The sequence below is a fragment of the Betta splendens genome, chromosome 15 (assembly GCF_900634795.4).
Source record: "Betta splendens chromosome 15, fBetSpl5.4, whole genome shotgun sequence".
NCBI lineage: Eukaryota > Metazoa > Chordata > Actinopteri > Anabantiformes > Osphronemidae > Betta > Betta splendens.
This window is the reverse complement of record NC_040895.2, coordinates 838,092-858,402: the sequence shown is the minus strand read 5'-3', so window position 1 is coordinate 858,402 and position 20,311 is coordinate 838,092. Positions and strand designations below refer to the sequence as shown.

At 40.0% G+C, this 20,311-nt stretch overlaps 1 protein-coding gene across 5 annotated transcripts in view; it reads left to right on the top strand.

Moving 5' to 3' along the window:
• The first annotated feature begins 6,326 nt into the window (after window positions 1-6,326).
• LOC114870480 (sodium/potassium/calcium exchanger 3-like) overlaps window positions 6,327-20,311 on the top strand; it is an 82,053-nt gene continuing 68,068 nt past the window's right edge. For 2 of the 5 annotated variants that reach the window (XM_029175131.3, XM_029175130.3), the window contains exons 1-3: window positions 6,630-6,649; window positions 17,459-17,581; window positions 19,403-19,550. Coding sequence is in view for 3 of the 5 variants with exons in the window: in XM_029175128.3 (XP_029030961.1) it covers window positions 6,481-6,649; window positions 17,459-17,581 (292 nt within the window). In the remaining 2 variants the exon portion in view is untranslated. Of the gene's footprint in view, window positions 6,650-17,458; window positions 17,582-19,402; window positions 19,551-20,311 lie in introns of all 5 variants that reach the window. The other 3 variants (XM_029175128.3, XM_055502381.1, XM_029175127.3) reach the window with 3 other exon arrangements.

Sequence of the window (20,311 nt, the reverse complement as noted above, 5' to 3'; positions counted from 1 at the left end):
ATGAAGCAGACAATGTTTTTAAGGTGGTATAATCTAACAAGCTGTTCAGGTACTGAGTAATGCTTAATTTTTTTTTAGTTTTCCAGTTCATGAGGATGATCTTCGTTGCGACACAGAGGGCAGAAAGGAGTGCGTGTGATGAGTTTGTCTCTAGATCAAAGACAAAGTGCAGGGGCCGCTGGGATTGGACAACTTAGCTGGGTTGACAGGTGTTCACATACTCTTTGCCAAAATTGCTGCACAGGTGAACATGACCAGAATGCATGTAGGAATCTATCTGCTGTGTTATCTGTACAGTGAGGGCAAATATTTGAGTTTGTGAGACCCATTTGGAACATCCTTTGTCCTGTATAGTGAGTTCTATGAAGGATTTTGTATTGTATTAGTTGTAAATTTGTTTTTTGTTTTTTTGTCATTCTGAATAAATTAGAACATATATTATTCCAGAACGTGTAATTAGTGGTGATGTTGAGATCAGCTTCCCAATTAGAGTTTGGAAGGCTCACTGTCTGGTCTACATTGGAAATTAAGATATAGATTTTGGATACTGTTCTTTTCCCTGATATATCAATAAATCGCTTTATTACTGGTGGTGGTTGCATGTGGATGGGAGTATTCTTACTTTTTGCATTAAGTATTGACTTTAGTTGTTGGTATTCTAAGAAATTGGCACTAGTGATTTTATAGTGGGACACTAATTCTTCAAAAGCGGTAAACTTGTCTCTTGTGGAAACATGTTTCAGATGTGATATCCCTTTGATATGCCAAGTTGGAAAGTGTATTGCCTTTTTGTTTTGTATGATGTCTGGGTTGTTCCAGAGAGGTGTGTTTTGGCAAAGAGTAAGCGAAGACCCATTCATTTTAAGAAAATCCTACCAGGCTGTCAGAGATGCTTTTATGCTAATGCTCTGGTAACAACTATGATGTTTGATTTTGGTGCTGATAAAGGGCAGATCTGCAACTTTAATATTTCCACAAAATGTTTGTTCAATGTCTATCCAGGAGGAGTCTGCTGGCATGGGTTTTATCCATTTGTGGACATGGTTCAGTCTATTGGCAAGAAAATAGTGGGGGAAGTTAGGTAGTTCTAGGCCGCCGCAGCGTCTGGATTTTTGAAGAGTTTTTAAAATAAGTCGTGGTGGCTTGGTTTTCCACAAAAACTTTGAGATGTAGGAGTCTAATGTCTCAAACCATGCCTGGGCTGGCTGAGTTGGAATCATTGAGAATATGTAATTAATTTTTGGCAGGATCATCATTTTTATGGTGACAATTCTTCCAATAAGTGAAATGGGTAAGGACTGCCATCTTTTGAGGTTGGCTTCTATTTGTTTTAATAATGGATTGTAGTTTAGATCAATAAGCTCTGATAGTCCAGACGATAATTCAATGCCCAAGTATTTAATGTTCCCTGAATGGAGTGTGGTAGAAGAGATGTTAGTCACCTTAAAGTTAAGTGGTAGCACTATAGATTTGGTCCAGTTAATAGAATATTCTGAAAGTCCTGAGAATTCATCTATGAGGCTGATAGTTGTGGGAAGGGACGTCTGTGGCTCCAGGAGAAACAGTAACACATCGTCAGCATATAAACCTATTTTATGATTTACTGATTTGCTCGATATTCCAGTAATTCCTTCATGCTGTCTTATTGCTGCGGCTAGAGGTTCAATAAATATTGCAAATAGTGATGGGGAAAGTGGGCAGCCCTGTCTTGTCCCTCTATGCATATTAAACCTTGGTGAGATCTGGTTGTTTGTTCTGACTGCAGCGTTTGCTCAGCTGTATAATATTTGGATCCAGTCTATGAATGATTTCCCAATGCCGAATTTGTGGCTAAAAGAAACTTCCAGTTTACTCTATCAAAAGCAGTCTACTTTAAGACAGACCTGTGCCATAGCAGCAAAACATTCTTGTTTTCATTCTTCTCAGCTTTTTCGCGTCTTTAAATAGCAGGCATCTCTTAGGAATATGTACACATCCAGTAAACTGAGCAAAACAAAAACAAAACAAAAACACACGGAATTGGATTTAAAACTGTTTTCTCGTTTAGAGAAAAATGGAAAACAAAAAAAGTCTAATAGCTTTCTGAGCTAATTTATTTGTAGCACTTTGACATTCGTTTAAAATATGGACTGCATTTTAAATTTAAATTATTAATTGCACAATTTGGACTAGCCATGATTTGCACTTTTTCTGTAATAATCATAGCTAATCAGGCTAATCGGGTAGCGCATCGACCTCGGAAGGCAAAAGGTCTGCGGTTCGATCCCCCGCCTCGGCATCAGGTGTGTCCCTGAGTAAGACACTTCGCGCTAACTCCCCGAGTGCAGCTCACTGCTCCCCCAAGGGGGATGGGTCAAATGCAGAGAATGAATGTTCCCACTGTGGGACTATCAAGGGTTAATTTCTTTCTTCTTCTTTACACTTTTACAAGGCGTAATATGATGCTTACCTTTGACCGTTGCTCGTATTCCATTTACAGCAGTAGCTAAAAGAGAACGAGGACTGAATAAGTATGCTGTTAATTGCTACGATCTTCTGTCAATAAAATATAAAATGTTAAACCTCTGAGCCGTGTCTTTTGTGTCTTCTTTGGATTAAAAACCAAATGTTGAATGTTCTCAAATAATATGATAATGCCATCCCACCATGGAAAATGTTACTCACTTACGTACATAACTATACTAAATACTATAATCATCCGCCACAGGTGACCAGTGGTCCATGCTCTTGTTGATCCATGCACTAAATAATACGACGATGTTATCTCGTGGGTCAAACGATAATGATGAGATGCTGTTTTTACAATAATTAAAATTGAAAGACTGCTCCCACTCAGACTCAAACCTGGGACAAAAAGCTTTGCAGCCATGCACCTTAACTACTAGGCCACCCAAGACTTGATCAGTGGACATTTTAAAAGAGACTATATGACACAGTCAACTAAGACGTTTTAGGACCAAAAGTGGGAGTCAATTGCCATCTACTGGCCAAAAGGACGTAACACACACTCTCACGCTGTGCAAACAAGGTGCTGAAAGCAAACCATGGCCGACACTTTTAATTGCTACAACTGTATGTGAAATTATTATGCTACTACCACTACTGAGAATAATAATAAAGTTAATAATAATACAATACTACTAATAATGATAATAACCCTTCACCCAGTATGTGTTCTGGCAGCCCTTCTGTAGAGTACAAGATGACAGCCTTTGTTTGATTTTCCCGCCTACAGCTTGTGAAAATAAACAGTTGTTTTCCTGTTTTATTAAAATTGAAAATGTACTGATGTATCAAAATTGATTAAATGTTTGTCTTTTCAACATTGAAAAACTAATGTGTGGTTAACATTGTGTAGCTATCCACGTCTGGACTGAGGTAACCTGACCCACATGTGAACTTAACTCCCTCCTTTGAAGAGCCTCTACGTCCTCTCCAGTCCCCAGAGATAAGGGACCCTGAATCTTTCTCCACCACAGGAGACTGGTTTCTATCACAACAGGCACCAATTGACGCCAACATCTCAAATGTCCATATCAAAGAACCATGAGTCCACTTTGTTGATCTACCTGTAAATCTCACAGGACTCTACCTCTGCTTATCACGCCAAAAGGAGAGGCTGTCACATTTATCACTGAGAAGCTGCCTCTCACAGAACTGGGACCACCAGCCATAAAATGTGGAATGTGCTCATTAAGAGAACAAGAGACTTCATTTGGACACACGTTCTGGTTTCTGATGCACCAGAACTTCCAACTTCCATGAAACAGATGTCATTGTATTCTGTGGACAAAATGTTTTCATTTGATATTAGATTGGTTTATGTGTGATGTTTAATGCCTGATCTACAGATTTGCCAGGAAACTCCTAAAGTTACAAAGGGACTTCAACTTATCACCACGCTTTCCTTTGTGTGTAGGCACAAAGTTGAAATAGAGAGACTCACCTTCTTTACTTCTTTTAATCTGTGCAACATACACATGGACTATTTCCACCAGCTACAATTAGGTATCCTCATTATTGTATTACATTTTTAAGTGTTACAATTGTTTAATTAGTAATGTCCAGATTAGGTCATTTATAATTTGACTTTGCTTGCATTTATTATTCGTGTATGTTTAGCGTTTACTGGCTGTTACATAAGACAAGACCAGTCATCATGAATAACATTTCATTTGTTACAGCGTTGTAAGGGACCACATAGAAGACCTTAATATTCTATGCATTTAATATTGCTGTTTAGACATTCTGACTTCTCTGCTCATTTGAGTGTCAAAGTGATCATTACATGTTTATTGTGTTATGGTGTGATGGAACTTTGAGCTTGATGAAAAGAGGAAAGCTTAGTTATCCCAGATTTAGGAGCGATCCAAATCAAATAGTTTGATTCCTGATCTGAAGAGGTGGAACTCTCACCACTGGTTGAACTAAATTCTCCACCCTGCAGTGACCACTGCCCCAGGGGTATTTAAACCTGTGACACCCTAGTGGAATCGGATTTCCCTCTATCTTCAAACTTCTTTCACCTTTTCTTTTTGCGTCGCATTACTTTTCTTTAATTTTCCTTTGTTCTTAAATTTTGTAAACCTAAGTTAAACTTAGAAACGAACGAACAACGATTTTTGTAACGTTAGAAAGTCCTCAAGAAATTCCGCGAAACTGAAACTATCACAAACAGTCCTTAATTGACTCGCTATTTTTGATTGGACTAATTAAATTAGATTCCAGCCCGTTTCCTTTTTGGGCTGGTTTAAGCAGCGCTGACGCTTTGAAACACCTTGGAAAGTCGAGCCTGGCTGACTGTTACTTCGCTGACCCCGAGCCGTCATCATCACAGCAGGCGACGATTCCTGGCCCGTGAGAGGCTGTGGCACCTGGACCAGAGAGGGCACGCCTGCTCAACCAACCGGTAACGGGAGACGCTGCACAGCGGCCTACAGCTCCAAACTAAGGCAAGACGAACATCTCTGATCCTCTGAGAATTCTGGTGTTTCTCAAAGCGCTAAAATTTAACATTATTATTATCATTAGTTATCCTTAGATTTGAATTAGTTAGAGACACATACTCTTTTCGCTTGATCAAAGCCATCACACACTCAGGTCTTGACCATTCTTTGTGTTTTCACTCATTGACTCATTCACTGTTCATCATCTCATTCTGATCGTTCTCTCATTTTCTGTTCTGTTTATTTGAGTATTTCCATATTATGTTATTCATATATCCAGTAGTGTTAGATTATTAAAACGTTAAAAGGAATCTGGTTTTGTGTGCATTGTTCTTCAGATTTAAGCAGAGGTCACTGAACCGCGACAGGAATTCACGGCACAAGAGACTGTTTTGGTTTTATCACAAGAAAGTTGTTATTGTTGTCCATAACTGGTAACTCATTGAAGTGACATCTGGCCTTGACTAGATTGCTACAAGCATGGTTTTAGCTTTAAAACAAACCTGGTGCCCCAACTTCGAGGTATATTAATGTTTCTGCATTAATATCAATTTATTAATAATTTGAATCCGCTACAATTGATTAAATGTTTCTACTTTCAACATTGAAAAAACAGTGTATTATCAACATTGAATCAACATTGTTTACTGCTGAAAAATCAACTTCAACGAAAAAAGTGATTCTCGTGCAATTTTAACATTGAATCAATGTTACTCTGCTATCTGGGTATGCCCAGCTTCCCAGCCTGGAGGTTGCCACAGTAGTATTTTATCAGAGTTTTACATGCAGATGCTGTGGCACAGTGTGAGGGTTATATTCAGTGTGACATCTGACATCTTCCAGACATTATCTGGAAATAATCTGAGGATCATTTATTTGTTTCTTGCAATTAAATGATTACATTTTGAGAGTGCGTTCTGTAAAGACACAAGGACGCAGCGTCCTTTGCATCAGTGACAGGTCAATGGCAGGTAGCAGTCTGAACTGCCTGTCAATCATCCATTTCGCTTCCAGTAGCTGTGCATGTGATGACACGCACACGCGCGCTTTAACACTGCTGTCCTCGTTAGCCTTTTTGTACCGCCCCACTGTCATGTCAGGTTCACAAGCGTGAACACACTCTAGGAAACGGGTACTTCAAATTAAAGGCAACATAAAGTTTAATTAGAATAAAAAGACAAATCTAAATTCCCCAGTTAAAAAAATCATGGTTCTCCGTCAATATGTTATTATTAACCTGTATAAAAAAGAAATGTTAAGGTTTCAATATTAGCTACTTTAATTTATTGTTCGAAAACAAACTCCACTTTGAGCAACAGTACACCTTTATTTTGAAATTCACAACCACGCGTTTTAGTATTTTTGCTTTGTTTGCGGTGTCTAGCTTGACCATCCCCAGGATAGCGACATCTCTCGTCGACGAAGTCGAGCGGCCGCCCAGCGCATTTCTCTGCCTCTTCCCCTGCACCACCGCCGCTTCCGCCAAAACGCTCGCTGGGAGAACAGAGCTTCAACGCGCGCGGCGGTTAAAGGGATGCCGGAGGCTGCCATCGGAGGAAGAAGAGGAGGAGGGATAATGCTCCGCCGGCGGGGCAGCAAAGCCAAGCGGAGAAAGCGTAAGGAGTTGTTCGTCGTCCAGATGCTCTTTGCGGGGACGCTGCTGGTGTTCGTCGTAGGACTCCAGACTGTGGCACAGACAGCAGGTGAGGAGCCATTGCCAGCTCTGGTGTCTTTGGTGTCGCTCAACATCATATCATAACATCATCATCACAGGAACAAAAAGAACTGTAATGTGGACTTTGGAACCAAATAAGAGACAGCAAGACCGATGTTAGAGAAACTGTCAGGATCTGAAATTCTCCTAAGATGTTTGTGTGCTGTCCATTCCATCAGCAGCATACGACATGCAGGACGGAACAGGAACAAGTCAAAACTCACTAGTCCAGGACATTACTGACCCCTGAGAAATGCAGCCTGTACCTGAGCTCAGTAGCAGCAGTAGACAATAGACTTATTGACTGGAAATGTCCGGTTCTCTCTGAACATGCTCTCAGACCCACTGTAGCTCTCGGTAGGATTAGTAGATCTGAACAACATGCTTTGGTTGAGCTAAACATCTGTACCCGATAATCCCCTGCAAATGTGCTGCTCAGCGTCTTGTGCTGCCATGTCCTATTCGCACAGCAGAGGACACCACAGAGGCTGTGGACGTTCATGCTGGGCCCCATCAGCTCACTGAGTGAGTGCTGATGACATGACTCATTTACAACCAAACGGCCACACTGCGATGATCACCTCCAAATGTTTGGCTTTAGGTAGCAGGTACTCAGATTATTGTGACGAAACCAGATGCTCCTTGAATGATATTTCACACTGTGACACATTTGAATTTGGTTACCTGTAATTAGCCACACAATGTACAGATGAGCCATCGAACAATCATTAGTTAGTGTTTCTCTGCCATTAAACATTTCCACTCATGTTAATCTCATTGAAAAGACAGAGTTTTATTTTGGATTTGATTAAAACAACCAGTGAAGAACTGGTGTTATTTAGCAGATTTTCCTGCCATACATGTTAGAATGAGCCTTGTTGTATGTAATGTATCCCTATTGTAATGTTCACAGTTTTACAACTACAAACAAAATAACAAATACAGGTGTTTCAATGGCATTTTTTTTTAATTTCTTTGAGTTGGTTTGTCTGGACTTGTCCTACCGAGTAAATTTTCTAACATGCTTCGTCAGTGTTTTATATTCAAGATTCAAGAAACTTTATTAATCCCAGAGAGAAATTATTTTGCACACATTGATTGCTGTCACAGTTAGAGGTGCACACAAATGGTAGGGAGATTAAAAATAGAAATGCTAACACATCTACACACACTCACATCTAATCACAGTGAATGCTGCAAAGCAACCAGTGAAGAATGCTGCCAAGCATTCACTTTATTGAGATTCGAAATATGACTACTTAATGAGACTACTTTAAAGTTTAGTAATATTATATGCACGTTTCGTCCATATCCTTTCAAAATAAGAAAATCTTTAGCTAAATATAGCAATATTTCTGGTTTCAAGTGGTCTATTGTGAGTAGTTAATGAGTTTTATTGGAATTTAGCAATTACCGACACAGTCTTTTTCCATATACTTTCAAAATAAAAGCACCAATCCAAATTCTTAGCTAAGAATAGCAGTATTTCTGCTTTCAGCTGGTTTGTTATGACTAGTTAAGACTCTTTTACTGTTTAGTAATTACCTGCACACGTTTCCTCCAAAGCTCCAACTTTTGCCTCTGCAGCTACTTTCAGGTATGTTAGATGTTTCCATAACTTCAAGCTATTCTTTTATCTCTTGAGCTTAAAACTACTTATTAATAAGATTTAGTTGTTTTTGTTACATTTACATATATTGTGTCCTTCTTTATATTTATATTCTTTTTTAATTACAGAATGCTCTTCAGCTTCGTCATTTTCTTTTATAGTAGAAAACTCATTAATGCCTTTTTTCATATTAAACTATGCACAGTTGGCTCAAGTTAACACTTGACACAGTAACGTTCAATAAAATAATGTAAGAATGATGTAAAAGTGTTAATTCATAGATGCAAAAAGCAGGGCTAATTAACTCACCGTCCAGTTAATCCCTATTTTTATCAAGAGGTGAAATAATTAATGTCTCAGTTGCTCAAATTAGTCTGCGCAGGCAAAAAGACGCACAACAACCGCAGCTTTTGTTGAGCTCCCGTTGTAAAAAGCAAGCCACATTTATTTTTCACACACCAAACAAATCACTGCTCGTTCATCGTCACCCCCACACACAATCCCCTCACAGAACAAAAACAGAAAGAACACATTACAAGCATAAATTAACAAGATACTAAATTAATTTCACCATAGTTATAATATCTTTTGAATCCTAACTTTAACTATAACACTACAAACACACGAACGGTTCTTTTACCCATAAGCCTTAGCGGCTCAGGGCGGGAGTAGCTTCTGTGAGCCACTACAATATTTTAAAATTGAAATTGCAAGGATTGATGCATGATTTTGTATTAAAATATTCTCATTTTCTTTAGGTCTAGCGTTTTGGGACTGTTGCAACTCTGAAGTCTTTGTTTAATAAAATAACCGTGTTAAAATGACAAAGGATTTCTTTTCATCTGGACGAAATGGCTCAATGGTTTAGATTTTGACTCTGGAGTGGAGGGTCTGAGTTTGATTCCTGTCTGAGACATGTTTATGCAATCACATTGTTATATAAATATTTGTATTTCCCAGATAAAGTGAGTTATATGCTTAATGTATCATAATATTAGAAATCTATATCATAGATGAAGAACTATTAGGAAGTTTCAGTTTTTCGAGTAGGATGTATACAGCCCCTCTGAGCTGTGATTTAAGCAGCTAGTTTGGCCCAGTGGCAACAAAGCATGATTGAATGCAGGAATTTCTGGTATGAGCCACTACAATATGTTAAAATTTACATTGCAATGATTGATGCATGATTGCTGTCTGAGACATGTTTATGCAAACACATTGTTATATAAATATTTGTATTTGCCGGATAAAGTGAGTTGAGTGCTGCAACAAGTCTTCAAACAATATTCAGAAGATTTACAGCACTGTTGTCATGTGTGAAACACTCGATAGTTTTTAGTGAAATCAAACTGCTTTTGTTTTATTTGTGCACATTCAGCTCTGCAACTTCTTCTTTGCAGATCTTATCAGCTATACATTCAACTCATAGGCTAGTTTCAGTAATGTTTCAACTGATTAATTAAAAATAGTTAATTAGAATATTTTACAGTTTAATAAAGCTTGTTTATGCGTTCACTTCTTAATATAACTATATTGATTTCCTTCAGATATATTGAGTTATAAGTTTTAGCAATTCCCTGCACATGCATAATCGAATACTTTAACTTTTCCAAATCTAAAATTCAGCTACTTCTTCTGCAGCTACTGTCAGCTGTTTTAAATGTTTCCACAGCATTCAACTATTCTTTGAACTCTTGGACTCTATTTACCTATTACATACAAAATAAATACATTCAACTATATTTCATCAAGTTCAGCAATCCTTTACATACTTTCTTGATTTCAGCGTTTCTTGAATTTCAACAGATCTCTTTAAACAATCCTTTACCATGGACACTAGGATGTGTAATGTAGCCATTTGAATCTATGGCAGTATCTCCCTTGGCTCAGTGGATAAGGTCCTTGTCTCTGAAGCATGCAGTTCCAGGTTCAATTCCCACTTTGGGCAACTGTGAAATTAGGTTGTGTACAGCAACCTAAACCTCTAATAGAATGGTTGTAAAGTAGTACAAGAAAATTCTTTACATTAGATTCAATCATTTTTGTTTCCTTTGTGCAACATAAACCTCTATTGTAATCGTTGTAAAGTAGTAGAAGTAAATAGTAATTCTTTATTTTAAATTCAACCATTTCCTTTGTGCTCATACAGCCCCATTTAAAAAACTAACCAGAGCTATATTTACCTATGCGTTAAAATTTTCAGCTATTTCAAACTATGTTTTTAATGTTTAAGCTACTTTCAGTTATTCTTGGGCAATACATTCAGCATAGAAGCATTCACTGTGCATTTTCTTATGGAAATGCATTTTCTAGTTATAAGTATTTTTAGTTCGTCTGTACGTGTTTACAAACCTAACTACTCCCGCATCCTTTGAGCTACAGAAACCATTCCAATATCAAAATGTTCAGCTTTTTAAGAAGTGTGCTATTACTTCTCTCATTCATATGTTTCATATTTTTCAAATTATTAAGCTTTTTTCAACTTTTTTTCCTATTGAAATTAATGGAAGAAGCGTTTCAAATCCTCTTCAGCTTCGTCTGCTTTCAGCTTTAACTACTTCAACACACTTTAAGGTACAGACACCATTTAAACTACAAAACAATCTTCAACTATTCAACTATTAATGTCTTGTTTAGCGTTTTGATATCTTTAACAGATTCTGAGTTATAGCAGTTTAAGCATCAGGTGGTTTTTGAGGAATTCTCAGCTTTTCCATTAGTATGTGTTGCGTCTGACGGATGTCACAGCTAGAGTGTGAGGAGACGCTTTCTTACGCCAGAACCTTTCTCTTTAACTTGTCACTACTGCCACAGTTTTCACTCTATCAATGTATTTTCTTCACTCGTTTGTAGTCATACTTGTCTTCTTACCAATGATGTGCCTGGCTAAGCCATCAAAACTATACTTTAGTCTGTATCTGCCTCAAAGCACAGAGTGCGTGAGAGTTCCAGAAATCCTCCCAGCTATGTACCACAGGGTTCTGTGCTTGGTCCAATTCAATGATACTTAGCTATATATGTCATTGGAACCAAATGAAACAGATCAACTAGTCAGAATTCATGGTTGTTTAAAAGACATCAAATCCTGGATGTCCCAAATCTTCCTTCAACTAAATTCAGATAAAACCGAAATTCTTATTATTGGGCCTAAAAATCTGAGAGAGACACTATTGAGTCAGATAGCCACCCTGGATGGTATAACATTAGCTTCAGATTCTACTGTGAGGAACCTTGGTGTCATCTTTGACCAGGATCTCTCTTTTACATCATACATTAAACAAATCTCCAGAACCGCCTACTTCCATCTTAGAAATATAGTTAAAATCAGAAGCATCCTCTCTCAGAGTGATGCAGAGAAACTGATGCATGCATTTGTTACCTCTAGGCTGGACTACTGTAACTCCTTACTCATAGGATGTCCTAACAGTGCTTTAAAAAGCCTACAGCTTATTCGAAATGCTGCAGCCAGAGTCCTGACAGGACTTAGAAAGAGACATCACATTTCTCCTACATTAGCTTCTCTGCACTGGCTGCCTGTAAAATGTAGGATACAATTTAAAATTCTCCTACTCACCTACAAAGTACTCAATGATAAAGCTCCTTCTTATCTTAAAGACCTCATAGTTCCTTATGCTCCCAGCAGAACGCTTCATACTCAGAGTGCTGGGCTACTTGTGGTTACTAGAGTGTTTAAATGTACAACGGGAGGCAGCACTTTTAGCTACCAAGCTCCTCTCCTCTGGAACCAGCTCCCTCTTCAGGTTAGAGAAGCTGACACACTCTCCACCTTTAAGATCAGGCTTAAAACCTTCCTTTTTGATAAAGCTTATAGTTAGAGATGGTTCAGGTCACTGGCAATGATTGTTAGTCTATAGGTTAGAGCTATTCGGGAACTGTGCCTTGCTTCCCAAATACATTTCTCCACATACATCCACTTAGGTCTGCAAGGGGCGTCCTGCTGATGGAGGGGCCAGGGCTACCGGGAAGTGGTTCCGTCCCTCACAAGTGGGATGCTCTGCAGTTTTAATTGCATTGGTCATACACGCTCGTCCAGGAATCTGGGGGCTCCCTCCGGGGGGGCCAGTGGACGGAGCCTTCACATTGATGGCTCTGTCTGCTGGACCCCTCGGAGAATTGGCGATCTCCCAAAGTTCCAGCACCACGCAGTTTTAACTGTAAAAAGAGACTTAGGGTGGGGGGGGGATAACTGTCCGGGGGACACACCGTCAGCCAGCGGTCGTGCTCCTGGAGGTGTCACCCACTTTCAGTGTACTCTAGTTCCACACACTCACGTCCAAGCTGGGTTGCAGTGTTCTGGGGTGCCTTTTCCGCTGCCCTCTGCTTCTCCCGGGTTGGGGGAGTTGGGTGGGGCTCGTGAGGAGCTGTGTGAGTGTGTATGCGTGTGGTGCGGTTGGAGTGTGCGGGGTCCAGTTTTTCCGCCCGGGGTACGTTGATCGTCTGCCTGGGTGGTCTCTTTTCTGCTGACCCCCACCAATTGCTGGCCTTGTGCTGCAGGCCCAGTGTGGTGCCAGGGGATGAGGTCGGGCCGATGGGGTAGGTCCCTCTCCGCTCGTGTAAGGATGGTGGACTGGGCGCGGGGGCATCTCCTAGCGGGCTACCTACGGACCGTGGGTCCTCGGGCTCCCCTGTTTCAGGCCGACCCTCCCACCGGGGGGAGTGTTTGCCCCTAGTTCTCATGGGACGGACAGCGTTGACCCACGGTGGCCCACTCTGACCTCGAGTGCTGTCTCTGTGGCTGCTGCAGCCCTGCCTGGGGGGCTCTGTGTGGGCGGCTTGGGTCAACACCTGCCCTCCTGGAACTGAAGGTGGTGATTCTTTCCTCTGCTTTTTGGATGGGCATAGTGGCCGAGCTCCTCACATCACCTTGGATTTCAGAAGTGGCATTGTTCATGCACCAACGTCTGCCTCACTCTTTGGGTGAACAATGTTAAGCTACAGCTTTACCTCTTAGTGGGACACTCAACACCTGAGCTGATAAACAGGCTTTCCAAACCCAACTGTAAGTATTACTGATACTTATCACTACCAATATCAATAATGTGAATATGGAAATTGTAGTGTTGTATGTCATGACTATTATTAAGTAGTATGGGATATGTATAACAATGCATATAAGTATGTATATGATATGTATATGTTTGTATGAGTATGTGCGCATAACTTAACACTATTATTGGTATTAGTATTAATCTTCAAGGTAAATCACAGTACAACAGTTGTTTAATTATGAATGTGTTAGCCTAAGATACATCGCTACTTATTTATTTTGCACCGATTGTTTACTTAACAGATTTGCTTGGTTCCAGCAGCTGGTTGCCCCCCCCCCACACACACACACACCCTAAAGCAGAAACTTAACCTGTCCACCAACACAGCAACATCACACATATTTGGGATTAGCTAAAAAAAACATTTAATAAACCATAAATCAAGAAGAGTATATATATTTTATATATACGCCTCTTTTTAAAGCAAAGCTGCCCATCACAATATGGCACTCAGCGTAATATATGCTGCTTGTTAAACTGCTGGACAGAACAAAAAAAAGAAAAAAAAAAGTTAAGTTGCAATAGACATAGACTGCTGGGGGACTTAATTTATACTGAGCTCCTCTGTTTCCTTCTACCTTTTCTGTCCAATAACCTCCCATCATTGTTCCATCTTTTTCTCCAGTAGTTGTGCTTCTCTCTTTCTCCCCCACTCTATTCTCACCTACAGGTATCATTGGACTCAGAGCTGTGTCTGTGGTGGGCAGCTGCGGATCCAACCATCCTGCCGGTGTCCTGTCCCTGCTCCAACCATCCTGTGTCCAGTCTCTGGTCCAACCATCCTGTCTATGCTCTGTTGTTGCATATTGTTGTTGCTGTACTTTTCTCTCTCTGTTTCTTCCCTCACCCCACCCGGTCAAGGCAGATGGCCGCCCACATCCAGCCTTGTTCTGCTTGAGGTTTTTTCCTCGTTAGAGAGGAAGTTTTTCCTCTCCACTGTTGCTGTCAAATTGTAATTAAAGGCTTGTTGTATGTGGGATTTGTTGGGTTTAGTTGTGGAAGATCTTAAACCTTACCTTGTAAAGTTCCCTAAAATAACCTTGTGGTGATTTGGCGCTGTATAAAAAAATTTAATTGAAATTGAATTAAATTGAATACGGTAACTTCTGAAAGTTGGATGCAAGTGCTGTGGATGGATTCCACTTGGCTGGACCACTAGTCTGACGGCTAGTGCTTTGGCATTAGTGATGGAGGTAAAGGAGGTCTTTGAGTCTCTTCTGTGTCGTGTCTCTCACACATGCTCTGCTGCAGCTCAATCAGTGATAATGTTTCAACTTGAGCATTTCTGTTGCTCTGCTCACACACACCTTTCAATGTTTTGTTGTGGTTATACTCATGTAGTGTTACATGTGTTTGTTTCACTTAGCTATAGAAATTTATAGGAATCAAAAACTGACTTATAGTTGCTGCAATTTTTATCATCTATTTTATTTCTTGCGCAGTCAGCAATGGCAAAAACAGGGCAGACAGAAATCAGAACAGTTCATCTAAGCTGAGGCATCTGACTTTTTTGAATACCAGCCTTCACTGAGGGCATTAATACTGTTTGCTTGAGATTGGTTCTGTTCTGTGCATTTGTTTGCAGATTGTTCATTTGTGCATTAAAACAGCTTCTTCTCAACTTCAGTCACTCTATTGAACAGTGCCCTAACTCCCTCCAGTTGACCCCCCCAAAGGACTATCACTGCCACTTACAGGTCCTACCATCCCAGACCACTTGCGCATCCACTTCACTCTACTGTATATAGTCTGTTGATAACTTATACGTTGATATCGACTAATTTATCCTTAATTGCACTATTCAAGTTACCATGTTATGTTGTATGTTGTACTGTGTACTTTGTTTATGCTGAGATGCACCACCTGCCAACACCTAGTCAAATTCCTCGTTCTGTAAAGTGTCCTCTACAGGACCTGGCAATAAAGCTTTTTTTGATTCTGATTCTGAAAATGTTTGATTCAAATATTTAAAAAAAGAAGAACTGTTTTGTAACAGAATGAATGCACAAAATGAGGCAATTACAAGGTTGGTATAAAATATTTTGCTTGAGTTTGGTTTTAGTTCTGTTCTGTGAATTTATTGGCAGCATTGTGCAATAAAATGTTTGATTAAATATTAAACAATAGAATGGTTTTGTAACAGAATAAATGCACAAAACTAGATAATTATAAGACTTCTCTTCAAACCACTACACATAAAGGAGTTTTCAATACAAGTTATTGTAAATGTATTGTATTGTAAATAAAGGTCTACAAAAAAATTAAAAGCCATTTAAGAGTCTAAAGAACTCTTCTTGGGGAGCTAAGCCAAAAGAGTCAGCTCTCTGAAAAGAGCCAAACTTCCCATCACTTGCATTTACAAATTATCGGACAAATTATAATCACAAAATGCCACAAGCAATTCAAACCACGTGAAAACCTAGCAAATACGTACTGTACCACATTAACGTGACTTATGTCCTCTATCCTTCCTGCCATTGTTGCTTAACAGCACAACAGTCACTTGGTAGCGGTCGCATGAACGAATCAAGAGCGAACTGGAGCACTTGCTACTTCCTGCGCGTCCTGGCTGTCCCGTGACATATGAACGAACAAACAATCCGTAAAGATCCGTATGACCGAATCACAAAAGAACTGTAGTACTTGCTACTTCCCACAGAGCCTGAGCTGTGAACAATGAACCAGAACGATGAACTAAACCGTGCAGGTGGAGCTGCCTTTTACGTGACGACTGGTAGAGAACAACTAAAAGTAAAACTTATTAGTGAGACTTTTAAATAAAAAAGTAAATGTTCCCTAATATCTCTACATCCTAAAATCACAATCCTAAAATCTTATTATTATTACACAATAACTCATCACTCAAGCTCATCTACAGCTGTCACGTTACAAAAGAACGAAAGAGTGATCCGTAAGGATCTGTATGAACGAATCAGGAACAAACTGGAGTTTGTTGCTCACCACAGAGTCTAAGCGGCCTGGCTGTCACGTGACAAAAGAACCAATCTCTGAGGACGGATGCTCAGTTGAGTTGTAAACGAATCGTTTCTGTTTTCTGTGATGATGACTGAGGTTAAGCAGCTACTGCCATGTGGTGAGAGAAGGTACTGCATGAAAATGAACGTTCACTGAGAGGACTCGTTCCTCCCGAGTCATATAAAAGATTAGGTCATATTGAACGAATCGTTCACGAACGACACAGCACTGCTCCTGTGACCCTTCGTTTGTATTCAGAGCAAGTGAACAACAAACTTTCCTAATATTAATAATAAACTACTTTAATGTGCATTGTCTGCCTTTTATTTAATTATTTATTATTTATGAACAGTAGATACTTTTTTTTAAATACATATTAATGTTAAAATTGCAGAAGATTTACAAAGTTGTTAAAACCAAAAACAACGACAGATGTGAGAATGTGTAATAAAGATGCAAGGAATTATTATATTTCTTTTGTTTACTTGTTTATTGACACCATGTTTAGTACAAACTTATTTTTTTCCCCAGTAAAGTGTAAAAGATTTATGGAGAATCTGTATTGATGCAAAATCATCATAGTAATGGACACTGGGGATAACAGAGATTCAGTCTTTCACAAGAAGGTATTTAACATTAAAACTTCCAGTTGGGCTGTTGGTAAGTTCCCCATCATCAGCCCCCAGTCCTTGACTTGGATGTTTGCAAATGTCTTCACGTTTATGCATGTTGATAAATGCAGCGAGCCGTGGCAGTGTTTCTATGAGGTCCGGGCCTTTTGGATGTTGGGAGTCAGGGCACTTGAGGATACCATGACCCAGATGACTGATCTGGAATGATTGGCCTTGCGGCGATCCTTGTGCTCTCGTATGATACTGAATGTGGTGACACAAGATGCACGTCTCATCTGCCTTTGTTCTGTGGGAAGAGGGGAGGTCTGCAGCATTAATGAGTTTCAATTAGCTGTGCAACATGCATCATGACCAATAGTCTGTTTGTGTGTGACACAAAATGCAGAATATGAATAGAATGTTATGTAAAATCAGTTCTGTCCTGAGTGCAACACGATGTGTTCAACAACTGAATTGGCTTGGAACGTGTAACTTTTTGTTTGTTTGTTGTTTGTTTGTTTGTTGTACATCAGGATCTCATGTTTCCAGCTCTGTAGCCATGGAAGCGAGGTGGTGGCATCGTCACCTGCTACAAGACGTTTACGACAATGAGTCCAAGATTTACTCTGACCTAGAGACAAACTGCACAAAGCCAGGTAAGAGTTGCTAAGAGCGGCATAACAATACAGTGATGTGAAGTCAGTGGGAGAAAGAAGGTCATAAAGTACAGATGAACTCTTTACTACAAAGAATGAAGCTGGGATCACCCTGCATGTGAACTCAGAATCAGTGTAACAATATTACAGATCCAGATTGACTTAGTTTGTCAGCCACAATTAGACCTTGATGTCCAGCATATCATATGACGCTTATGGTCATCCTGAATACTTGGAATATGTGCAGTTGAAGGTGTTATGTTGTTGGATAACAGATTGTTGGTGTAAGGAGACCATGAATTTTGGTGTAGCCTTGTGTGAGTGAGTGAGTGAGTGAGTGAGTGAGTGAGTGAGTGAGTGAGTGAGTGAGTGAGTGAGTGAGTGAGTGAGTCTCATCTGTTCCTGTCACCTGGATCTGCACTCAACAGCTAATCACGTGGAAATTCAACTCAAAGTTGGGAATGTTTTCATGATTGTTGGCAGCGTCTCTCTATCAGTCTGTGTGTATTATGTAGTTCATGCTGCAGTATGAGCACAACTATGATTCTCATATTTACAACAGCTGAAGCAAGTCATTTTAAAGAAACCACCCAGTAGTAGTTCTGCATATGGATCCATTCACAGTAGCTGCCACTGGTAATGATCCCCTCATGTACATGCACATATATCTACATGTATTTGTAGACTGTAAGACAACCCAGTGAGTGAACAAATCCAAAACATCTTCAGTATGTCTGAGCTGCATGTGCTTGTAAACAGTACACACTGTTGCATCCTGTGCATCATACACGTTGGATTGCGATTGGCTGTTTAATTGAAGCAAGTTGGGGCCATCTCTGGTGAGGGACAGTGGCTTTAGGCGTTTGATGAGACTCATTATGAACAAGTTGAAAATTTATATCAATAAATCTGGCTTGTAATCATTAACTCGACTGTTATTATGTGTAAACTGTAGTAAGTGATGAAATGTAAACACACACACACACACACACACACACACACACACACACACACACACACACACACACACACACACACACACACACACACACACACACACACACACACACACACAAACGGTACAACGTGGCTCCTGACTTGACTTTTCTAATTACATGACACAAACTGTGCTTGGTTCAGAACATGAGTCTGTGGCCAAAAAGTCCTTAGTCGGCAGCTTGACTGCGCTGGGACAAACAGCCGAGAGGACCACGATTACAACCGCACAGGTGAAAACAATTACATGTAAATAGGCCAAAAATAAAGCACAAGACAAGCAAACCTCTCCTCCTTTGGTCGGTGGTCTCCACAGCGAATCAGCTGCTTCCAACTATCTCTATCCTGGGATCTTCCATGTCCTCTGTTAGCACATCCATATATCTCCTCCTTGGTCATCTTGCCTGGCAGCTTCATCTCCAACATCCTTCCATGAAAATATATTCACTAACTCCCTCTGCACATGTCCAAACCATCTCAGTCTGGCCTCTCTGACCTTGTTGCTAACACAGGCAACGTGAGCTGTCTCTCTGATGTGTTCTGTCCTAATCCTGTCTAAAGAGAACCTCAACCTCTTCATTTCTGCTGCCTCCATCTCTCCTCTTCTTCACTGCCATGGTGCTGAGATGAAGTGTTCAGCTTTGTATGTATGTCGCCAATGTAAACTTTGAAACGTTGTTCCAGTAGTAGCTGCTGTTTGTATCACCTGCTTGGCTTCATTGTTGGGTTCGCCTTAGCTGCGGCATTCGTTTGTTTTTCTGCCCTTGGTTGTTACCTGCATCATCACTGACCTCGACTCCACATTCAACGGATCATGTTTTTCAGCTACTTACAAAGCATGACAGAGCTGTGGACTGGAAGGCTGGAGCACCTGGGACCTCACCAGATGTTGCAGCTGTGCCACTGGCTCAGGAGGAGCTGCTGTGAGATTTTGTTCAAGTGCTTTTAGGATGGTTAAACCCAACACCCGGAGGTGAGCACAGGGTTGGTCGCTACTCATCTCTACTCTCCTTGCTTTTACAGTATAAAACCATTATTCATTTAGTTGTTTAATGTAATTATTAAACATTTTACGGGAGCCTTAAGGTTTTGACTTTAACACAACATAAAATAACAAAAAACAACACAACATAAAAATAACACAACATAACATAATTTAAGGAAACAAAATTGTACATACTCTAAATCTACATGGGTAGTGCAAGGAGGAAGAGACAAGGATGAGGGGACAGTAGCGCCGACCAGTACACATGATGATATTATAGGAGTAAACGTAGACTTAGTTAGATAGTGGTGAGCAAAGCAGATGTTCTGTGGAATTTGTGTGTATGTGTATGTGTAAACAGCTGTGGATGTCATCACCTTCCTGTCCAGTCATACCTCATCTACGTTCTCAGTTCATCAAGAGCAGTTTTACTGTTTCAACATGATCATTTGGTCAATAGAAGATAATATAAGGCTTGTGGTCTTTGCTTCATTTCTCTCTGCTTCAGAGGGGTTATACACATAATTAATTACAGTATATTTATATATTATTTATTTAGTACTTAGTGAAGTAGTACTAGTAGGTCTATCTAGGCTCTTCTTCCTCCTTTAAGCTACTCCTCAGAAATCTACCTGGTCTTTGTCCTTTCCTTTAACCCCTTCCCTCTAGAGATTTCCCCTCAATCTTTCTAAACCTATCAACTAAGCTATAATTTCTTGTTTATCCTTGACTTAGTAAGTAATGAGCCT